The 22,138-nt window shown below is 32.8% G+C and overlaps 1 protein-coding gene across 8 annotated transcripts in view; it reads left to right on the top strand.

The window, feature by feature from the left end:
* Positions 1–22,138, top strand: part of ODF2L (outer dense fiber of sperm tails 2 like) — a 37,352-nt gene that overhangs the window by 14,065 nt on the left and 1,149 nt on the right. For 7 of the 8 annotated variants that reach the window (XM_020877270.2, XM_070467813.1, XM_020877263.2 and 4 more), the window contains 9 exons: positions 2,348–2,533; positions 4,939–5,048; positions 5,811–5,946; positions 12,420–12,530; positions 13,806–13,910; positions 16,073–16,231; positions 17,515–17,600; positions 17,680–17,842; positions 20,158–20,283. In XM_020877270.2, coding sequence (XP_020732929.2) covers positions 2,348–2,533; positions 4,939–5,048; positions 5,811–5,946; positions 12,420–12,530; positions 13,806–13,910; positions 16,073–16,231; positions 17,515–17,600; positions 17,680–17,842; positions 20,158–20,283 — 1,182 coding nt within the window. The remainder of the gene's footprint in view (positions 1–2,347; positions 2,534–4,938; positions 5,049–5,810; positions 5,947–12,419; positions 12,531–13,805; positions 13,911–16,072; positions 16,232–17,514; positions 17,601–17,679; positions 17,843–20,157; positions 20,284–22,138) is intronic. The other variant, XM_020877272.2, reaches the window with a different exon arrangement.

Raw genomic sequence — 22,138 nt, forward strand, 5'->3', positions numbered from 1 at the left:
CCCTGTGTTCTTTGCGTCCGTGTCTTAGGACACTGGAGATGAGCTAGAGTTGAAATGTACTGCTCTGTCGTGGTAAATATAAGAGAATACATGTAATTTAACATCCCAGATCGTCTACTACAATTTATCTTTTTTTTTAAAAAAAATTATGTCCTTAAATAGCAGTTGGGGAGTTCTTGAAAATATTTTCTTCAGTTTAAAAATGAAAAAAAAATTTTTAAGTTAAATTTGACAGTTCCTTTTTATATTCATGATATTTAGGAGAGCAAATATAAGGCTATAAAATCCTAAGATTTTGCCATCACATTCACCTGTCTAATACTTTGAGTTGACTGTCTCTTATAAAATTCTATTATTTAGAAATAATTAGAAGTTGAATTAGCTCATGGATTTTTTTTTACATTCCTTCTAACACAGTTTTGGAATTTATTTAGGGTTGACAAGTTTTGTTGTTGTTTTTTTTTTTAACAAATGCGTGCACAGTGAACTAACTAACTCAGTTTGCCAACATAAATCTCATTTTTTTTTAGTACTGTTGATGACTCAACAATTATATTAGGTCTTTTAAATTTTTTAGTTACATTATAATTCTTTGAGAACTACCTTAAAGATACTTTGAACTCATTTTTCTTTCTAGATCTTTAAAATATGTCAATTCAAGTTAGAAGATTTTCACATTTTATAAGAGACAGAATAATTATCTTTATAATATACTGCAAGTATAATTCTTTGGGAAGAGGAAAAGGCAAATAGTTGGCTTAAAATATATATCCATTCATTTGGCAAATGACGGTGAAGGGATTATTTTGAAACTATAAAAATAATTTGATAGTTTCAGCACACTTCCTAATAGTGGTTGAGCATGGGATTTGATAATCTAGTAAGAAAGTCTGTGGATCCATGTTCAAAAAAATCTGTTTCACCCTGTTAAGTGTGCCTGTCATTCATGATGTGATGATGACACCCTGTGGTTTCTTAGAGAAAGTACAGCTGTTTTTCTTGGGTTGGGGAGGGTTCTTCCTTTCTCTCAGCCGACTTAACTATATTGCAGTTTGTTTTCCCCAGCTACTTATTAAAATGGGGATTTTTAGTTTATAGAGATTTTTAAAGACACTTTAAGAATGTTTTGCTTTTTCTCTTAGTTTGTGAAGTTACTTTTCAAAGAGATCAAGTCTTTAGATGTTATTTAAGATGTATCTTTTAAACTCAGTTTTACTGAAAGTTAAGTGTAGTTTTTTTGTTGATCATAAGGTAGAAAAGCTCCATCTTTTACTGTAACTCCTTTGATTTTTTTTTATTAAAATGATTGTCCAGGAAATGAAAGACTAAAACTTAAATTCTTTAATAATTTTGCATTCTTTTCAGAAACACACAACTTTTAAGAAACGTAGAAACGTTAAAACCTTAAGTCTTTAAGTTCTTAATTAGTACTCAGATGCTTTAAAATACAAAGTTTTAAGATAATTTGAAATGAAAACATGAGTTATCACACTAAATCATATTCATCATCGACCCAACCTAATATTCTGTGTTAAGTTATATCCCCAAGAGATATGTAAGGAAAGTTATGTCAATTAACATTATGAGACTCAGTGGATGAAAACATGCCTTACCTTTGGGTAAAAAGATAACCAAACATCTTTTTACCCTTAATCACTCTTACTGATCTGGTAGGCGTTTCTCAAACTCTGTGTGGTCTTAGAATAATAGCTTCAACAAATAGCTTACTACTTACTGGGCAAAGTAGCACTTTTATTGTCTTGATGTAACTCTTTCAAATATCAAGACTTCCCCTTTAATTCTAGTAAATTAAAATATAGCAAATAAGTTTTTGTTTATCTCATCCATACTCTTCATGATCTATAGATTTTGATTATATAGCCTTTAAGCATTTATAATTTGAACTGGAGTCCTAATATATTTGGGGAGCTATTGATTCCTTTGAGCTTTATGTACCTACTGTTTGAATTGTCTCTGGCTTAATTACATTTTTTTTTTGTTTGCAGTAACTAGTAAGTGCTATATATAATATTCTAGATGTGAAATTTAAAAAAAAAATCTAGTTAATCAAAAAAGTTTTAAGGGAATTAGTGTTTCTGCCATAATCACCAGTATTAACATCTTTAGTAAGAGTAGTATTAGTTTTATATATGTTTATACATTTTAAATTTGCATTGTATAACTGGTTACAAATAAACATTGGTGAAATCACCTTTCTTCACTGTTTTGCTTTTTACTAAACTTATTAGTCCTTTTGATAAATTCTATGTGGACGATTACTTACATATTTTAACAATGTTTATGTCAACATTGGCATTCTAAAATAACTACTGCTGATATTTTTTAGAGCTTAGAAACCCAAATATCAGAATGGAATTTGCAGTTGAAAAAGAGTAAGTATGTGGCTGTAGCAATGAAAGAATCAAGTAGGCAAAAAACTATTGCTCTGAAAAAGGCATCCAAAATTTACAAACAAAGGATTGAACATTTTACTGGAGACATGGAAAACCTTACTTCCCAAATTAGAGAGCAGGTGAGTTATATACATTCTTCCTTAAAGAATTGTTTTATGTACTTAGTTTATGTACTTAACTTCGTAATGCTTAGTATAATTATCTTGTTAGAGAAACTTTACTCATACTAATTTTGCTTTAGTCTTTATTTTGAAATATTACATAAAGTGACAAATTTGCCTGTTGAATTACATCAGCGTTTCCTTGGGACTTTATTTAAAGGATATGTAAGTCCCAAAGCATCTATGATTAACTAAGGGTTGTACCACTTCATACATATTCACCCTTGGAAATTTACATTGCATATTAACTTTAAATTAAAGGACATTAACAAAGGCTCTGAGAAGGCCTTCAACGTCAAGGAGGGTATTGAATTCAGAGTTTTCTACCACTTGGTTAGCTGCAGAATTCTTCTGTTCACAAAGTAACTTTTAGAACTGATTCTGAGGAATACCAGTTTGGGAAATGCTGATTTGTATTATTAGACCATATGACTTTATTCAATAATTCACTTCACTTAAACTCCATAATGCACTTAAATACACATGCTGATGTAAACCCACCATGTGAAAGTTATCTTTGGGTTTATTAACAAAGTTGAAAATTGACTTAGTGCTTTGTTTTTGATGAATTGTGTCTATTCAATTACCAGGTAATAAAATATTTACTCTTTTTAAGTATCATTGGTATCCCACCTCTTAAGAACTTAGATATGAATGAAATGAAAACAGACTTGCATAAAAGCTTATATAAACAAAACAACCTACTATTTTATAAGCTCAACTATGAACACTTAAAAACTCTTAATATTTAACCTACATTCAGAAGAATTTAATTAGATAAAAGACTTGAGGACTAAGTGCAAAATCTGTAAGGCTGAAGTCCTAGTTGAATGCCTGAAAATATTCCTGTGTTAAAAACTAATTGAGTCATTAACATTCTTGGGATTTTCTTTTAACTAGCACCATGTCACTCATGCCCCAGATCATAGTATAGGAAGACTTTGCCACTTGTTAACCTGGTGACTTTGGGTAAGGTACTTAACCTCTCTAAGCTTTAGGTTCTTTATCTATAAAATAGGGGATAATAATACTGCCTGTCTCATATAGGAATAAATGAGAAAATATATGTCAAAGCACAGTGTCTGTCAGACTGCATTTTTGCCACGTTAAGCTCCTTTCTATTCCCCTGATGCGGGTAGTTTGTTTGTTTCACTGTTCTATGCTGTTGCCTATGGCTGTAATGTTCTTCTCAGGTTCTATAATAGCTGATTCTTTTAAAAATCATTCTGGTATCTTTTTACTTGACATCTCTTCACAGGGGCCTTCCTTGACTACTCCTTTTGAAATAGCCCCACAACAGTTAATCACATCAATGTCTTAAATTTTTTTCTTAGCCTTATTTTATAGGCAAAATTTCTAAATATGTTAATTTACATTCTAATATAATTGCCCAACATATCCTTCATAATGTGTATTAATATTTATTTACATATAATATAAAAACAGAATACTAGTCTTTTTTAAATACATTAAAAATATTACTGTAAAAATGTAAAAAAAAATTGTCTCACACACAGTAGATGTTGCATAAACACTTGTTCAGTGATAGGAAAGAAGGAAGCACCCAATAAATGTAAACTGCTCATATCACTATTTCTAAGTCTTCTCGTTAGTAATTATTGGCACCGTTGTCATTCTAGTGAATTTGTTTTTCTTTAGAGAGGGGGCACAATGGCTACAGCTCTTTAGGTGGATTTGTAAAGAGTAGATTCATTTGACAGTTATTTGTTGAGAGTCAGTAGGGTGATCTATACAGAATAGCTTGGCATACAACTATCATATGACCCAGCAATTTCATTCCTGTGTATTCATCCAAAAAAGCCCAAAAAGCTAATTAAAAAAGATATGCAGCCTAAAGTTCATAGCAACATTATTTATGATAACCAAGATATGAAAGCAACCTAAGTATCCATTAACAGATGACTGGATAGAGAAGATGTAGTGTATACACACACAGGAATATTACTCAGCTATAAAAAATGAACTTTTGCCATTTGCAACAACATGGATGGACTTGAAGGGTATTATGCTAAGTGAAATAAGTCAGAGAAAGACAAGAGTTCAATAAATATAAAGGGAGTTATTTTCAGTAATTATGAAATATTTTTTGAAAATAGCCCCACTAACATCCTTAAAATGTTAAGTTGGAACTGTTATTATATGCATATAAATTAATAGTATTATAAAGTCATTATTAAATTTTACTTTAATGTTTTCCTGTGTTCAGATCTGTACACTGAAATTTTCTGTAACAAAAGTTCCATAACTTATAGGGGGAGTGTTTCCTTGTTAATAATGTATTTGTTTTTAGAACAAAACTAGTGTTATTAAATTACAAGATGAGTACTTTATGTGTTTTTTAGGAAGCCAAGTTGTCTGAAACAGTTTCAGCTTCCAATGCCTGGAAAAGTCATTATGAGAAAATTGTAATAGAGAAAACCGAGTTGGAAGTTCAGATCGAAACAATGAAAAAGTAAGAAAAAAAAGAGTCCTTTTACTGTTTTATAAGAAATGTTTAAAAAAAAGAAATGTTTTTAGTTCTTTCCTCTTTGAGTAGTTTATATATGGTTCCTATGAATTACATGTGTAAAGCTATTGTCTGATTTGCTGTGTTTGCCATTTATAATTTATAAACTTTTCTTACTCTACTTTAAAAATGTAGTTAAAAATTATTACCCATTAAGATTCATTTTATTCACAAATTATTGATCCTTAAGGTGTCTTAAATGCATAACAAAGAAAGTCTGAGTAAAAATATGTATGTTTTATATTTTGTTATTTGTTATTAATAAGTTAACAATAAAGAACTATACATTTGCTTTTGAATGTTTCACTTTCTGTATATTTTCTTCAACTTTTTAACTGAAAAGTAGTGTATATTATTTGCATCTACAGATTACTTAGTATCTTACTTGATCCTTTTATTTATCTCTTTCCCAAAATTGTGTGTATGTGTCTATGCATGTATGAATGACAGAAAGACAGGCCTACCTGTGGATCATAGTTTAGATGTTTTACTGACTAGTGAAGAGAATATTGTGTACTTTTTCATTAATGTCATCCATGGATAATTATTTCTAATCAGTTATTCAGGTAGAAGTAACCTTATAGATTATGGTTTCCTATTTCCTTTGTTCTGAGTGTGAGTAACTTTTGAAACTGTACAAAGAATAACTTCAGAAGCACACTTAAGATATATATTGTTTGAATTAAAATTTCTATGGCTTTTATAAAGGCAAATCATTAATCTTTTGGAAGATCTGAAGAAAATGGAAGAGCATGGAAAAATTTCATGTGAAGAAATTCTTAGAAAACTTCACTCAATTGAATATGAAAATGAAAATCTGAATCTTGAGAATACAAAATTAAAGGTATTATGTGTTTGTGTGTATGTATATCATGTTGTATAATGACAACTTAGTCCTTTGTAGAAGTAGCTTGAAGTAACAACATGTTTAGAAGTATGCTGTTGTATCATTTATCTTTTATGTTTCTCAGTTTTAGAATATCATTATAATAAGTAATTCTAAAACTATATCTTTGTATCTTTATATACTTATATATGGACAATACTTATATATTTAAATGTTTACAGTTGTGTACACAGATACATGTAAAAATTGTTTTTAGTAGTACTGAATAAGATTTATGAAGCTGAATAACTCTCTTTGTCTCAACCTAAGAGAATTTATTTATTCTCCAATTTTAGCAGTTTAGGTGAATCTCCAAAATTACATTAACTTTAATGCATAAGATTATTTCTAGGTGTCATGGTTATGATAGGATATAGCCTCAGCCTTGGTCCATTTGAAACCAGAAAGTATATTTTTTGGCTGCTTCATAACCAGAAAGAATTTTCCAACTTAATCAAATCTGAGGGACAATTGAATTTTTATGTACCAGAGAAAAGATGTAGAAGCTTTTATACTTCCTGAGAAAAGGGATATTTGAGTTCCCATTCATAGATACATGTAACCTGATGAGACCTGACTAAAGAGGATGACATCATTTTCAGTTCCTTAATACTGTTTTTGGAGAACAGTAAATAGAAGACAGAAAAAAATCTGTTTACAGGAAAAAAGGCTAGATTTGGCAGTTCAAAACCAGGGTGGCATCAGAGAACTGAGCTACTTTTTAGCTCTCTACCCTGCCATTCAAATGGGTGATGGGGCTCCATCCATTATATATCCAAGATTCAAACAACAGGATGGAGGGAAACGAAAGATTATCTCTCCCTTTTTCCCCATTTCCTCCTCTTTATGGAGACTTCCTGAAAGTTCCATACCACCTGATTCTTCTCCTTAAGTATGGTCGCTCAGTTGTGTCCTACTCTTTGTGACCCTATGGACTGTAGCCGCCAGGCTTCTCCCATGGGATTTTCCAGGCAAGCGCCTTATTTAAGTATTAATATATGGCTCCCTCTAGTTACAAGGGAGACTAGATAATGGAGCCTTCTAGAGATCCTGAGCTCTAGCCAAATATGAATACTGCTTATTTACTGCAGTTTGTTCATGTTTTCTTCTATCCCTATAGTTTTACTATTGTTACAGTTTGAAATTTTTTTTCTCAAGTATATAAATCCTACCTTTTCTTTAAAGTTGAGTTTAAATGCTCCTTCCTCCCAAAGTGTCCTCAATTAGGATAAATCTTTCCTCACAAACTCCCATCTTTTATGTAGAGGATGCCTAGGGGAGGTCTGACATATAGTTAGTTCTCATTCAATATTTATTGAACAAATTCATTTTTTTCCTATTAATTTATTTTGATTGGAAGATAATTACTTTACAGTATTGTAATGGACTTTGCCATACATCAACATGAATCAGCCACAGGTGTACACGTGACCCCCTATCTAGAATCCCCCCCCACCCCTCTTCCCGCCCCATTCCTCTGGGTTGTCCCAGAACACCAGCTTTGGGTGCCCTGCTTCATGCCTGAACTTGCACTGGTCATCTGTTTTACATATGGTAATGTACGTGCATGTTTCAATGGTATTCTCGCAAATCATCCCACCCTTGCCATCTCCCACTGAGTCCAGAAGTCTGTTGTTTACATCTGTGTCTTCTCTGCTGCCATTCAGGTAGGACCATTGGTACCATCTTTCTAAATTCCATATACATGTGTTAATATACATATATATGTGTTAGTATAATTTCTTTCCTTTCTGACTTGCTTCACTCTTTATAATAGGCTCTCATTCATCCAGGTTCATCATTAGAACTGACTTAAATTCGTTCATTTTTGTAGCTGGGTAATATTCCATTGTGTATATGTACCACAACTTTCTTACCCATTTATCTACCAATGGATGTCTAGGTTGCTTCCATGTCCTAGCTATTGTAAACAGTGCTGCAGTGAACACTGGGGTACTGAAATGTGTCTCTTTCAGTTCTTGTTTCCTCTGGGTATATGCCCAGCAGTGGAATTGCTGGGCTGTAGGGCAGTTCTGTTCACAATTTTTAAAGGAATCTCCACACTGTGCTCCATAGTGGCTGTACTAGTTTACATTCCCACCAACAGTGAAAGAGGGTTCCCTTTTCTCTACACCCTTTCCAGCATTTATTGTTTGTGGACTTTTTGATGATTCCATTCTGACCGGCATGAGATGATACCTCATTGTGGTTTTAATTTGCATTTCTCTAATAATGAGTGAAGTTGAGCATCTTTTCTTGTGTTTATTAGTCATCTATATGTCTTCTTTAGAGAAATGTCTGTTTAGGTTTTTTGCCCATTTTTTGATTGGGTTGTTCATTTTTCTGGTATTGAGCTGTATGAATTGCTTGTATATTTTGGAGATTAATTCTTTGTCAGTTGTTTTGTTTGCTATTATTACTCCCATTCTGAGGGCTGTCTTTTCACCTTGCCTATAGGTCCTTTGTGTTTATTTCCATTACTCTGGGAGGTGGGTTATAGTGGTTTTAGATGAGACTTATGTCAGAGAGTGTTGTGTCTATGTTTTCCTCTAAGAGTTTTATAGTCTCTGGTCTTATATTTAGGCTTTTAACCCATTTTGAGTTTATTTTTGTGTACGGTGTTAAAAAGTGTTCTAGTCTCATTCTTTTGCAGGTAGTTGACCAGTTTTCCCAGCACCACTTGTTAAAGAGACTATCTTTTCTCCATTGTACATTTTTGCCTCTTTTGTCAACAATAAGGTATCTATACATTCATGCATTTATCTCTGGACTTTCTATATTGTTCCATTGATCTATATTTCTGTCTTTGTGCCAGAACTATACTGTCTTGATGTCTGTATCTTTGTAGTATAGTCTGAAGTCAGGAAGGTTGACTCCTCCAATATCATTCTTCTTTCTCAAGATTGCTTTGCCTCTTCAGGGTCTTTTGTGTTTCCATAGAAATTGTGAAATTATTTGTTCTAGTTCTGTGAAATTACCATTGGTAGTTTGATAGGGATTGAATTGAATCTACAGATTGCTTTGGGTAGTATACTCATATTCACTATATTGACTGTCCAATCCAAGAACATGGTATATATAGTTCTTCATCTATTTGTATCATCTTTGATTTCTTTCATCAGTATTTTATAGTTTTCTGTACACAGGACTTTTGTTTCTTTTGGTAAATTTATTCCTAAGTATATTATTCTTTTGAATAAATTCTTTAAATGTTTTATTGTAGAAGAGGAAGCAGCTTTATTGATTATATTTTCTTAATTTCCTTGATATCCTTCAGAGAGGGAATTAGGATATTTCATTAATTATAAGTCTGGTTTTTAATTACATATAAAAATCATTGAGTTAAAGTTTATATGTTATCATATCCTATTAATAATTCAAAACTATGTATTTGTAACACATTCTCTGAATTTTGTTCAAGGAAAAACATATGTTATATACAATGTAAAATTGTCTAGATGTTGTATTTTGTTACTTTCTCTTATTTCAGAATAATTTTTGATTTTAGTTTCAAATGAAGATGATAGTAGCTGATACTGTTTCCAAGGCCCAGTGACCTCCTCTATTAAAAACAACAAAAATTATTCGGAGGGTTACAAAGTTCTATTTGTTCATTATAGAAAGTTTGAAAAACAGAAAAGCACAAGAGGATAAATCTAAAAATCACCTATGATCTCACAAATGAAAGAAATGAAGTTACTATTTTAGCATATATATATAATTGGGATTTTGTATTACTTTCAGATTTTTTTCTATTATAAATAAAAATATGGATGGTTTTAGTCTTTTTGCATATATATATATATATATATATATATATACATACATACATACATATATATATTTTAGGATAAATTTCTGGAAGTAGAATTATATGGTCAAAAGAAAGACCCATTCTTAATGTTAGTATTATATATTTACAAATCACCCGTCATAAATGGGTCCTTGTACTTTTGACAACATTTGACAATTTTAAAACAAATCTCTCCAAATTTGATAAGTGATCTTACCTAGTTTTGGGGATTTAGATACCATCTATATCCTGACGGCTCTCAAATCTATATCTCTAGCCTAGACCTTGGCCCTGAATTCCAGACATATTATGTATTCTACTGCTTACTTGAAATCTCCTCTTGGATATTTCATAGATGTCTCAAAGTTATCATGTCCAAAATAGAGCTCCTATATTCTTCAGTATAATTCATCCTACAAAGTTTCCCTTGCCTCAGTTAATAGCAGTCATCCTTTCTATTACTTGACTCCTTTCTCTCATACCTACAATCCAGTTTGTCAGCAGATCTACTTCAAATACATCCAGAATTTAACCACTTCTCACCAGCTTCACTGTCATTGTCCTGGTTCAGCCCACTGTCATCTCTCATTATAGTGACTTCCTATATCTTCTCTGCTTCTGCCATTGCCCCTGCAGTCAGCATTCAGTGTAGTAGTAGAGTAGTTCCTATAAAAATGGAAGTCGTCTTCAGACCATGCCACTGCTCTTGGTTAATGGAGTAAACCTCTACAAGGCATTATACTATCTGACCTCTGACATTACCTCTCTGACCTTATCTTCTTCCACACTTCCCTTTTTCTTGCTTTCTGCTACATTGGCCTTCTTTCTGTTTTCTTCTAACTGACCAGGTTTTCTCCCACTATGGCCTCTTTCCTCAAAGCAACACATCCTTTTGGTGTTTACTCCAGAGTCTTTTTCAGGAGGCCTTCCTGGTGGCCCATTCTCAACTTGTCCTTACTATCTTGCTATCATGCATGATATATCTTACATCTTGTTTTCTTTGTCTATATACTCCTTGTTTTTGTCTGTCTGTACATGGGGTACATTAAGCTCATGATGGAAGGGGTTTTTGCTCTTTATGTTCACTACTGAAAGACTATAACCAGTGCTTAGGGCATTTTGTAATAACTGGTAAGCATATTTTTTCATGTATTTTTCATCATTTACATTTCTGCCTTTTGGAATTACCTACTAATTATCCTTTACATGTCTTTTTTTTTTCAAAATTATTATATAAGGGCTCTCTATATTAAGGGTATTAATCTTTTGTCATAATCCTTCACTTTGTTGCACATTTTGTTAGCCTGTTTAATACTTTGAGGGCTCTGAAATTTTGGCGATACACATGAACCTATGTATGTATATGTGTATGTGCATGTGTGTGTATAATGTGTGTGTATGTGTATATATATATATATATATTTTTTTTTTTTTCCTTTATGGCTTCCTTTGTTAGTCTCTCACATTTCTGAATATCTTGGGAACAATGTACTGACTATGATCGAGAAACAGACTTATCTTTTCAAGGATGTTTGTATAGTGAATATCCTTGGAAGATAGTAGTGTTTCCTTCTACCAAAAGGCATGCTTACTGCCTGTTATAAGAGATTTGGGTTCCCTAAATTTGGAGTTGCTTCTCTATACGTCTCACTATGTATACAAGTGTCATCGGCCCTCTTGGTATTGCTTTGGAGGAAGTGAGGCTTAGGAAACTAACACAAACGCTGATATAAGACTCACCCAGGAGTCTTGTGTCTTCTGCTAGTAACCATGAGACTATGCTAGGCTAACTGGTAGTCTTGGAGGGTAAAAATTTCAGATTCTTACAGTTCTTGATATTGTTTTTTGATTTTATGCTTAGTTAGGTTTTTACTATTCTAAAATTAAAACAAATTTTACCTGAATCTTCTGTGAAAAAAAGTGTAAGCTTAATTTTTTTAAAATATTTAACACATTAAAATAAATGTATCATTGACCAATGTAAAAATCATGTTTGCTGAAGGTATATTGTTAACCTGTTTTTTCCTAATGCATGATTGTCTTATTACCATTAGAGTGATCCATATTTTCCCTGTTTATTTAAAAATTCAATCTTTGTCATATAATAAATATAATCTTAATATTTTTTTTTCTATTCCATAGACTTCTGTATTATATAGAGAGGGGTCGCAGAGTCAGACACGACTTGGCGACTGAACAACAGCATAGATTTTAATATCTAATAAGTACTGAGATTCTCTACTTAGTATCCTTTAAAATTTTTATTAGTCTCTTCTATTTTTCCATGTGAATTTTAAATTAACTTTCTCATATTCCTCTTCCCCTCAACTGTTTTGGTTGTAATTATAATAAAGTTGTATTGATTTGTAAAAAACTGATATGCCAATAGTATTGAGTCTCCCCTTCCAGGAATGTGGTCTTTCTATTGTTCAAGTCTTTTAGGTCAATAAATTTTTAAAGTTTAAAAATATGTTTTTAATAAATTACTTTTTGAAATTCTTAATTTTAATGGTAATCATATGCAGTCAGAAATAAGCTAATTTTATTAGGTTTGTTGATAAATGAGTTAATTTTTAATGTATTGAAGTACAAATGAATTCTAATCATTTATAAAATCTATTTATATATCCCTTAATAGACTACACTTGCTGCTTTGAAGGATGAGATTGCCTCTGCTGAAAATGAAATCTTAGAATTGCAAGAAGTAGAAAAACAACAGAAAACCCTTATTGAAGTTTATAAAACTCAGGTGACCGTTGCATTTATTTTAATGTTTGTTAAATTTGGTAGATAATTTAAACATTGTATTTGTTTATGGTTTAAAAAAGCAGAACTGAGGAAAGATGGAGTTATTGTATTAAAATATGATTTATCTCAAAATATTTCTTAAGGTCCCAAATTCATAAAATGATTCTTCTTAGTCCTAATTCAAATGTGCTGTGTTTATATTGGATAGTCCTAAAAGTGATCTAAAATTAATTGCATAGGTGTAATGGAACTTATAGTAATCTTGTTAGTTAATTTTAGTTATATTTGTCATCTTGTATTTTTAATCGTATTGATTTAGAGTAATGACTCCATTCAAGGGTCATTAAAGCGCAATATTTCCTCTTTGCATCTTAATAAAGTGTAACTTAGATTTATTCTCATGAAAGACCTGGAAAAGAACATATGTATTGAATAGAGCATATGTTAATTGGTAATTTATAGAAAAGCTTATGATTTAGAAATACAATATTTAAGAAAAACTTCATTTGAAAGATGGGACATATGCAGGTCCTTGAATGATGGGTAACAAATTGGTCAATAAGGATTTTATTTTCTTGAAAGAGAGTGTTTAAATTGAAGGATAATGAACTAAAGGTTAAAGCTGAAGGAGGGAAATAATTTAGGTAAGTAGGAAGGACTCCATTCCCATGGTTTGGATGGGAAACTGGAATTGAGACTAAAATTTAGTTAGAATATTCCAGTTATCCCTGCTTGAGGTAAGAGTGGAGGCTGTGATGGACTGTGTGATGCCTCACTGGAAATATCATCTGGGTCTTCCAGCTGCTGGTTCTAATTCAACCCTCCATCAAGAATACTGTGGATGAGTATATTCTTGGCTCTGGGTCTTGTATAAAGTGCTTGTTTTTTTTTTTTTTTAACATATTTTGATTTGTAAAGTGAAGTAGTTGCTTTGAGAGCTAGTTTGGACCAGAGACCAATTCTTTAAAGTGACATTGACCTGCTAATGAAGGTTTCTCTCTAATATTCAGAGCTCAGGTGAAGATTCTAGAAATATTATGGGAAAAGACAGGTAAATCACAAGAGGACTGTGGATTAGAGTAGAGCACTGAGTGATTCGTGTATTTAAAGAAGGAATAACATTAGATATACATACTGACAGTATTAATAGGGTAATGATAATGGGTTTAAAATTGAAATTTAAAAATTTAAATTGACATTTTTAGCTTTTTATTTCATATAATGGTTCTAATAAGAAAATAATGCATATTACTGTAATAATATTTTTTATTTTCAGGTACAGAAGGTGCAAGAAGCAGCTGAAATGGTAAAAAGCAGGTGCAAAAATTTGCTTCAAGAAAATAGCCTAATAACAAAAAACAAAAATAAAAAATTAAAAAAGGTTAGCTTGACATTTTAAATAATAAAATGTTTTATTTATGTTTTGTACTGTATGAATTTTATATGAATTCTTTTATATAAATTTTATATAAATTCTTTAATTTTCTTTAGTTTAGACTTAGGAATTATCTGTTTTCGATTTCTGTGACAATTTGTTGTCTAAGGAAGTAATATTTCTTCACCTGAAATGTGATAATATATTTTTTAAATTTTTCCTAAATATTAAAAAAATAACATAAATGTTTAGTTTTTCTGATACAAGAGGAGACTTAAGTAGCATCAAAAAGTGGTTATCACTGAGCTTCATGCAAAGTTGACTTTCATTTTTAATCTCACCTTTTTTATTCTGATACTAAATCTTTTGTGTAAAAAAACAAAGTAAATATTCTCTTCTAAATGCTTTTTTGGAAGAAAAGTAACATAAAAAAAAAAAGAACCCAGAATCATTTCCTTTTTTTTTCACCCTATTGCGAAAGAATGAGGGGAAGGTCAGTGTTGGCAAGTTATGATGTTTTTGTGACTATTTTTAAGTTTTTAAATGAAACCGCATCCTTTTTGGGTCTTCTCACATTGCTTTTGGTAAGGAAGCAGTGAAACTTGTAGGACGCTGACACCCCTGACTGCTGGCTGGAGAGGTCATGGGATGTTACTGGTTAGTTCCAACTGAGTGTACTAAGGTGACTGTCTCTGGGTTGCCCCCACATCTTGGAATTAAGAAGTCTGAGTAAGACACCAGTGTGAAGAAGCGGTCAGTGAGAGCAGGCATTCTGCTGGTTAAAAGAGAGAAAGGTAGGCCATCAGATGTGCAACTTACTACTTTTCACCTATTTTTAGCAGACCAGAGAAGAAATCATTTCATACTTCTTGATTACTTTTTCTCATGAGATATACCAATGCAAATGCCTCCTCTTTTATAGGCAACACTATAAATAAAAGTCTATTTTAGAAAACCTGTTCAAAAGGCTGAAGAGGCTGGAGCCTGTGCAGGGTTTTCAGATACTGTGAGGTCACAGTGTTTTCTTACTGGTGTTAAACCAGATAAGCTGTTTTTTTTTTTTAAGTGAAATGCTTCCTTTTTCTTGTCCACTGTTTTAAGTCTCTTGTCTTTCTCATGAGCTCTTAGATGTTTGGGGACCCAGAGGCAGGCATTTTTCTAATTTTATCATTTGTGATCCAGAAGCCCTGTGTTGCATAGTAGTTCTTGGTATTCCCTGTCTTGGGGAAAAGTCTAGCTTTTGTTTTTCTTCCCTATGAACATTCTTGGTGCCCTGTGTCTTGTTATTTTCTCTTAATTATCAGTTCAAGCAATTTTTATGGTTGCTTCTTGTCACATCTCTACAAAAGTGCCGTGGCGGGAATTGTAGCAGCCCAGAGATAATATAGGTACAATTAGATTTGTTCTTAGTAACATAGTGACATTAATGATCAAATTATAGTCTCCTGAATACTACTGATATTAGGTACTTTGAACTTACATACAGCAAACTTCACTAATTCCGACTAAGCTGAGTGCAGCAAGGCTGCTCTATTCAAAATATCTGAGTTACTAGATCAAATTTTGGAAAAAAGTCTAGAATTGCTTCGGACTGATGGCTGGACAGCAGAAGACTACTGTACCAGCCTTATCAGTAATGTCTGTGCTTGCATATAAATGCCAGGACGGAGTCAAAAATTTACTTTCCTAAGTAATGTAAACATTCGCCCTGCAATGTTTTACTCATTTAAATGAGCAAATGTTTTTCATTTACTCAACAAACTTTTTGTACACTAATTAAAGTCCAACATACTTTTGTGTTCTATATTCTTGTGTTCTTATTTAATGGGTGGACATGGTGAAGAATTAACCTGTCATGCAGGAGGTCCGGGTTCGATCCCTGGGGAAGGGATTGGCAGAATGTGCCTGGAGAATTCCATGGACAGAGGAGCCTGGTGACAGTCCATGGGATCATAAAAAGTCAGATATGACTGAGAAAGTTTCACTTTTCATTCTTATTTAGCACAGTCGAACTTGAAGTTTATTCTTATTTATTTGGTTAAATCTCTTTTTATAAGCTCTTATACCTAAAATATTTATTATATTACAGGCATCTAGTATTTAAGATAGTAAAAACATGAATGCTGAATGTGTGATCTTGCACTTATTTCCCTAATGCTACAACTCAGATGAGAGGCCAGATGGAGTCTCATCTGAAGGAGTTAGAACGAGTCCGCGATTCCTTGACGGCGGTGGAACAGAGGCTTCAGGAGTGTCAGGAGAGCCTGCAGCACCACAAGGGGAAGTGTGCAGACCAGGCACACACCGTTAGGGAGCTTCAGGGCCAGGTGTCCAGCCATCATTTTGATTTTCGTTAGACGTGTTAAATGCTTTGGAATAATTTCGCCAGTTGAGGGCACTCCTGTCAGGGGTTGATTATTTTACTCTTATCTAAATAAGTTGATAAAGTGTCAGTTTCTTGTGAATACTGTGATTATTTTGTAAGCTATTCTTGTTAGTATTTTATCATGAGAAATTGTAGTTAAATTGCTAATTTAGTTTATTCATACAAATCTATATTTAAACATTTGAGGACAGTAATAGCATGAGAGAAGGAGCAAAGCTATGCTTACATGTATATTTTTGATGTCAGGATAAGATAAATTATTGTAATTTACCTTATAAAATTAGGATTTATTTCTGTTAGAATTATGTGCAAATTTATTTGGATTATTCTCAATTATTTTTTTAAACATATACTTTTTCACTGCATCAGAAGAGAGAGATCAATGGGTTCCATAGAGCCATCTCTTAACTAAATGCCTAACACATAGTAAACACTTAATAAATATTTTTTAATCTTTTTTTTTCAAAGAAGCATGTCCTAAGGTGGTGGCACATCTTTTTATTTGCAAAATAATTTTAGGAAGAATTCCCTATCTTCCAAATCCATCTGGATATAATATTGAAAATCATCTCTTTAAAAGAACCCAAATAAAACTTGCTGAGTTTATCTCCTGAGAAGAGATTTTTCTAGGAAAATGTCAAATCACACTAACTGAAATATGAGAAAAAAATTTTTTTTCAAAACTGCATTATTTAAACATAGCTTTTAAAGCAGTGGGAAGAATATTCTGTTTTGGTGTAGGCAAGTGTATATTTGGTTGATTTGCTCATCTGTTTTGTTTTGCTTCTCACAAGTATGGTTTTTATTCAGTAGTTACAACTTGACAGGTATTCAATTATTAATCCCTGCCTGTAGATGAATCAGAAAACTGTGTAAGAGTAATCCTAAGTATCCAACAATAGGAGGTTACTGTTTAAAATCTTCACATTTACTTAACAAAATACATGTTATTTTTCAATAAAACATTACTCAGAATGTTTTAATTGCCATCTTTTAGTAAAAATTTTAGTAGATAATTTTCCATGAGGCAGCAATAGTTTTTTAAAGAAATCCAGGAGTTTAAGAATTTGTTTCTTAACAATGTAATATTTCTTGGTGTCTCTCTCTGTAGGGGTAATAATATCTATACCATCTCTTTTGTAATTGCTCTAGCAATAAACTATGTAGATTTCTCTGGAAGTCACTTATAAAGAAAATAACCAAGAAAACTTTTTTCTCTTCTAGGTTGATGAAAATCATAATCTTCTGACAAAGCTTTCCCTGGAAGAAGAAAATTATCTTATTCAGTTAAAGTGTGAAAACCTTAAACAGTAAGTATTAAACTGATTTAAAGTATTACATTTTTTTTCTACACACTATAATTTAAAAATATATGTCTTCTGTAAAAAGAAAATTAGAACAGATGGATGCGGAAAATAAAGAGCTTGAAAAGAAGCTGGCAAACCAAGAAGAATGTCTTAAGCACAGCAATCTTAAGTTTAAAGAGAAATCTGCAGAATATACAGCACTGGCCAGACAGCTGGAAGCTGCTTTAGAAGAAGGAAGACAAAAGGTACAGATGGCCTTTATTTAGAAACGTTTTAATTAGATTACCAAAGAGTCATCTTTTTAAACAGACGATATCTCATCTTGCCAAACCTACAGTTATTGTTTTTATCTTGATGACAGGGTGAAGGGAGCAATTACATTTTTGTTTTTTATCTACTTTTCCCTTTTGGAGCTAAACAGATACATTACTGGTCCAGAGTTCTTCACTAAATAAATGGTGATGTGGCAGGGTAAAGGGCAGGAATGGAAAACACTTTATAGGAATCGCCCTTCTTCTTTTTTTTAATGAAACCAGAGCAGATATGCAAATTACTGAACCTTTTGGTTTTGATTGAGATTCAGTGAGCTATAAAGCTTAACTCCCCTTTGGCAAATGTTATAAAAATAAATATGGACAAGAATTAATTTCCAGTTAAATCCGTGTGATTAGCATTTAATAAATATCTCACTGTCTGTTGAGAAGCATTCTGTTAGTGCTTCTGATGCAAAGATGAGTAAGAACTGGCCTCAGCTCACAGTTCAGTAGGGAAACAACATGTGAACAGACAGGATCACCCAGCAAGTAGGGAAGTACAATGTAGGGAAGACACAAGGGACACTGCCAGGTGGGTTAGTTCAATCTGGAGATGAGGAGAAATGATTCAGGAAGATCTCAAAGAAGAGGTAAACTTATCAAATGATTTGAAAATGTAATCTTGAAAGACATGAGGTGGGCTTTGGAATTCACAAGAGGTGGATTTGAATTCTGGCCCTGACACATTATATCCCAACCCAGGGCAAGCTACTTTCCAAACTTTAGTTTCTTAATTGATAAAATGGGGGTGATGAGCTTCCTCATAGGATTGAGTGACACTGGAAAGAGAGTGTCTATACCCTGATGACTCTCAGAAGTATATCTCTGCCACAGACTTCTCTCTCTCTTGACATCTAAATTCGTATGCTCTGCTATTTATCTCCTCTTAACGTTTTTAGGCAACTCAGACTTAACATGTCCAACACCAGACTTTAAATGTCTCTCTGAACTCTTCTACTTGTGGTCTTTCGCAAGCCTGTTAAAGGCAATTCCACAAGAGTGAGAGAACTTCTGATACCCTTGAAATCTTAAGTGTCACATAGACATATTTTTATTTTTTTTAACTTCTGGGAAAGCTCTTTAAGTTGACTTTGAAAGACATATCATTGAATGAAAGCTGAGTAGTAAAATGTACTGCCAATGATAGAAATGTAATCCAGGTTTCTCAGTCCCAGCCTGTGGGAGGAGAAGTGAGTTGAGCCTGGGTTCAGACTAAATGAACCTTGGAAATGCTGGATGCTCTCAGATTCCTTCTCAGAAGTATTCAGAGTCCTCAGAGATGTGTCTGCCCGCTCCTTTCCTGCTGCAGTGAAATATGGAGCTGTCTCCACCTGCCACATGAAGAGTGCCATCACTGCCCTGTCACTGCTGTCCACACTGCAGGACATTGTAAAGGACACAGATACTTGTCCTGGGGGCTCTTTCTCCCAAAGCTTCAAATCCTGTTAGAATTCTTCTCTCACAATCACCCTTGGAATTTGTGCACAAGAAATCTTTGTAAATAACTGTATAATAACTTAGAATTTAGTCTGTGGGAGTTAGGTTAGAGGACAGTCCTTCCTACTAGCTCCTTGCTCCTGAACTAGTCTCTGCCTCCACTTTCATTCTTGTGGTTCCAACCCACCTTTCCTGCAAATAGGTTCCCATGTATCTGAATCATTGGATAACATCGCTAAGCTAGACTTTCTGCTGAAATAAACCATCAGAGAAATAAGAAAACTCAAATTCAGACCATTTTGGAAGTGAATGAATGAAAAACCAATCTTGTGTGTGTGTGTGTATGTGTGTGTGTGTGTGTATGTGGTGTGTGGTGTGAATATCATCTACCCTGCCCCCAATTCTCTCTATCCAAGTTTATAATCAGCATTGATTGTGAACTTTCTATGTCCCACTACCACTTTGGATGCCATGATAAATATAAATACTGTAAAAACATGGCAGTTAATCTCAGCAGATTGTGGAAATACAGTATTGGGGAAAACCTGCCTACGTCACATCTGTGGTAATATATACACCTCTTCCACTTGAGGCTACTTTTTCAGATACTTCCATACCAAACAGGAGAATGCATGCTTATGCTATATGTGTTTCTCAAGATAGAACACCTTTAAACACTTTCTAGTTAAGTTGTCTAATATCCAAATAATATCTATTTGGAAAGAAGAGATACAGTATAATTATGTCAAGGCTTTAAATTATATCTTAAAGCACATTTAGCTCTTTTACTCTTTCAATTAAAATTACAGGTTTCTGAAGAAATAGAGAAAATGTCATCTACAGAAAGGGCTTTACAAGTCAAAATAGTAGATCTGGAAAATGAGCTTAGAAAGAAAAATGAAGAACAAAATCAACTTGTTTGCAAAATGAACAGTGTAAGTATTAGTATGGCTTAATGTATTTTCATTAAAAATAAGTTAGCATTTCACATTCTTACCATGGAGTTTTAGTTAAACAGTTAAAGTGAAGGGAATCAAGGCTATTACTTTACTGATAGTACTAAAAATAACAAATAATATAAATCATAAAAATAAAAATGTCAGCATTTGGCCAAAGAATTGTTATCCTGCATCCTTGGTAGCTTCTATTACATTTCCCCCAAAGTCTCATCAAACCCTTTCTCTGTGTATTATTTTTACATGACAGATGCTTAATGAAAGTTACAGATATCATTTACTTGTTTTCTTTCTGTTATGAATTTTTCATTTTAAAGATAAACACTATGATTAGATTTTGATAGTATTAAATGATGAATATTATATTTTAGGAAGTTACAAGTTGATGATTTAGATGTTTAGTTATATCTGCATGTGAGGTGGATGCTTGGGTCTACTCAGTCATAAAATGAGAATACCAAATTGGCTGTGTTTAGTTAGTCTTCTAATGTTTTCTCCTAACTATTCATGAAATAGTTGGTGTAATATACTATGAAAGCTAGCACAAGTTGTGATTGACTTAGTTGAAAACTATCTCCTTAACAGTGACATAGGGAATAATAGTACTTTTATTTTTTCCAGGAGCCAGACTCTATGATAACTATTTTTTCATTCCCAAACATGTAAACCATTGAAAACATGAAAGATTCAAAAGTTAAATATTTTAGCCATCATTATTAATTTTATTACCATCAAAAATATCATGGCAATTTAATCAGAACAAAACATTTCTCATCTTTAGTTTAGCACAGACCTTCACTTTATTTCACAATTTTTTTAAGTCACAGTTTCTGTTATATTATAAAATGTGCAATATTCTGTGTGTAATTGAAACTTCTAAAAAATAAGTATATTAAAATGAGGTATGTGTGTTATAATATTCCCAGTACTTGGTTAAAGCTGCTAAAATAAGTAAATTTAAGATCTGATGTTTTGTTAAGCTTGATGATTTTTACAGAAGTAAAAATTTAGAATTCTGACCCTGGATTTAGACATTGCTGAAAAATGGGTTTATTTCTGTCCCTTCCCGAGAGCAGTTCTGTTGGCAGTTTCAGATATTTGTTTTGTATACATACCTTAGCTCCATCTGAATTGTAAGCACCCTGAGAGGCCGTCTCATAGTTAATTGTATGCTGCTGTCTTCCATAGTGCCCGCCCCACAGTAGCAGGCCCCTACAGGTTTTCTGCCCAGTGCTTCAGAGGGAGAGGGCGGGTGGAACAGATACCCAGACCCAAGGGTGAGCCTCAGCGGCCTACTCTAGATCAAGAAGCCTGAAATGTCTTTGGAATATGTTATATACTTATATATTATACTAAAATCTATGTACATTTTGCATTCTACCTTATAATATGTGTGTTTGTATTAATATTTTTCCCTCCGAGTTGTTGAGTAAAATCATTGTTTCTCAAAGATCCATTATAGTCATTCTATGCCTTTGTAGACTGCAGCCTAGTGAGTTGTTTTATACCACCCACTACACTTTCCTTGGGGGCACTGCTCCGTTTCAGAAGGTATTTGGTATCACTGAACACCTGGTCAGAAGGATATAAAGGATTTTTCTTCTCATGGTTCCTGCATTTTAGTTGGAAGCTAGGTGATTTTTGTAGCCTGTCTATGTAAAATAGTTTCAGTGAACAGATCTATTTGGGAATTTACACACAACTGAATATTTTAAAAATATATTACATTTTAAATGTCTGCCTCAAAGACCACATATGATATTGAGTTCATTTTGTTTTTAAAAGATTCTAAAAATAAAATGTTCATATTATCAAAACTAGAATTCTGTCAGTT

This window comes from Odocoileus virginianus, chromosome 5 (genome assembly GCF_023699985.2).
Source record: "Odocoileus virginianus isolate 20LAN1187 ecotype Illinois chromosome 5, Ovbor_1.2, whole genome shotgun sequence".
Lineage (NCBI taxonomy): Eukaryota > Metazoa > Chordata > Mammalia > Artiodactyla > Cervidae > Odocoileus > Odocoileus virginianus.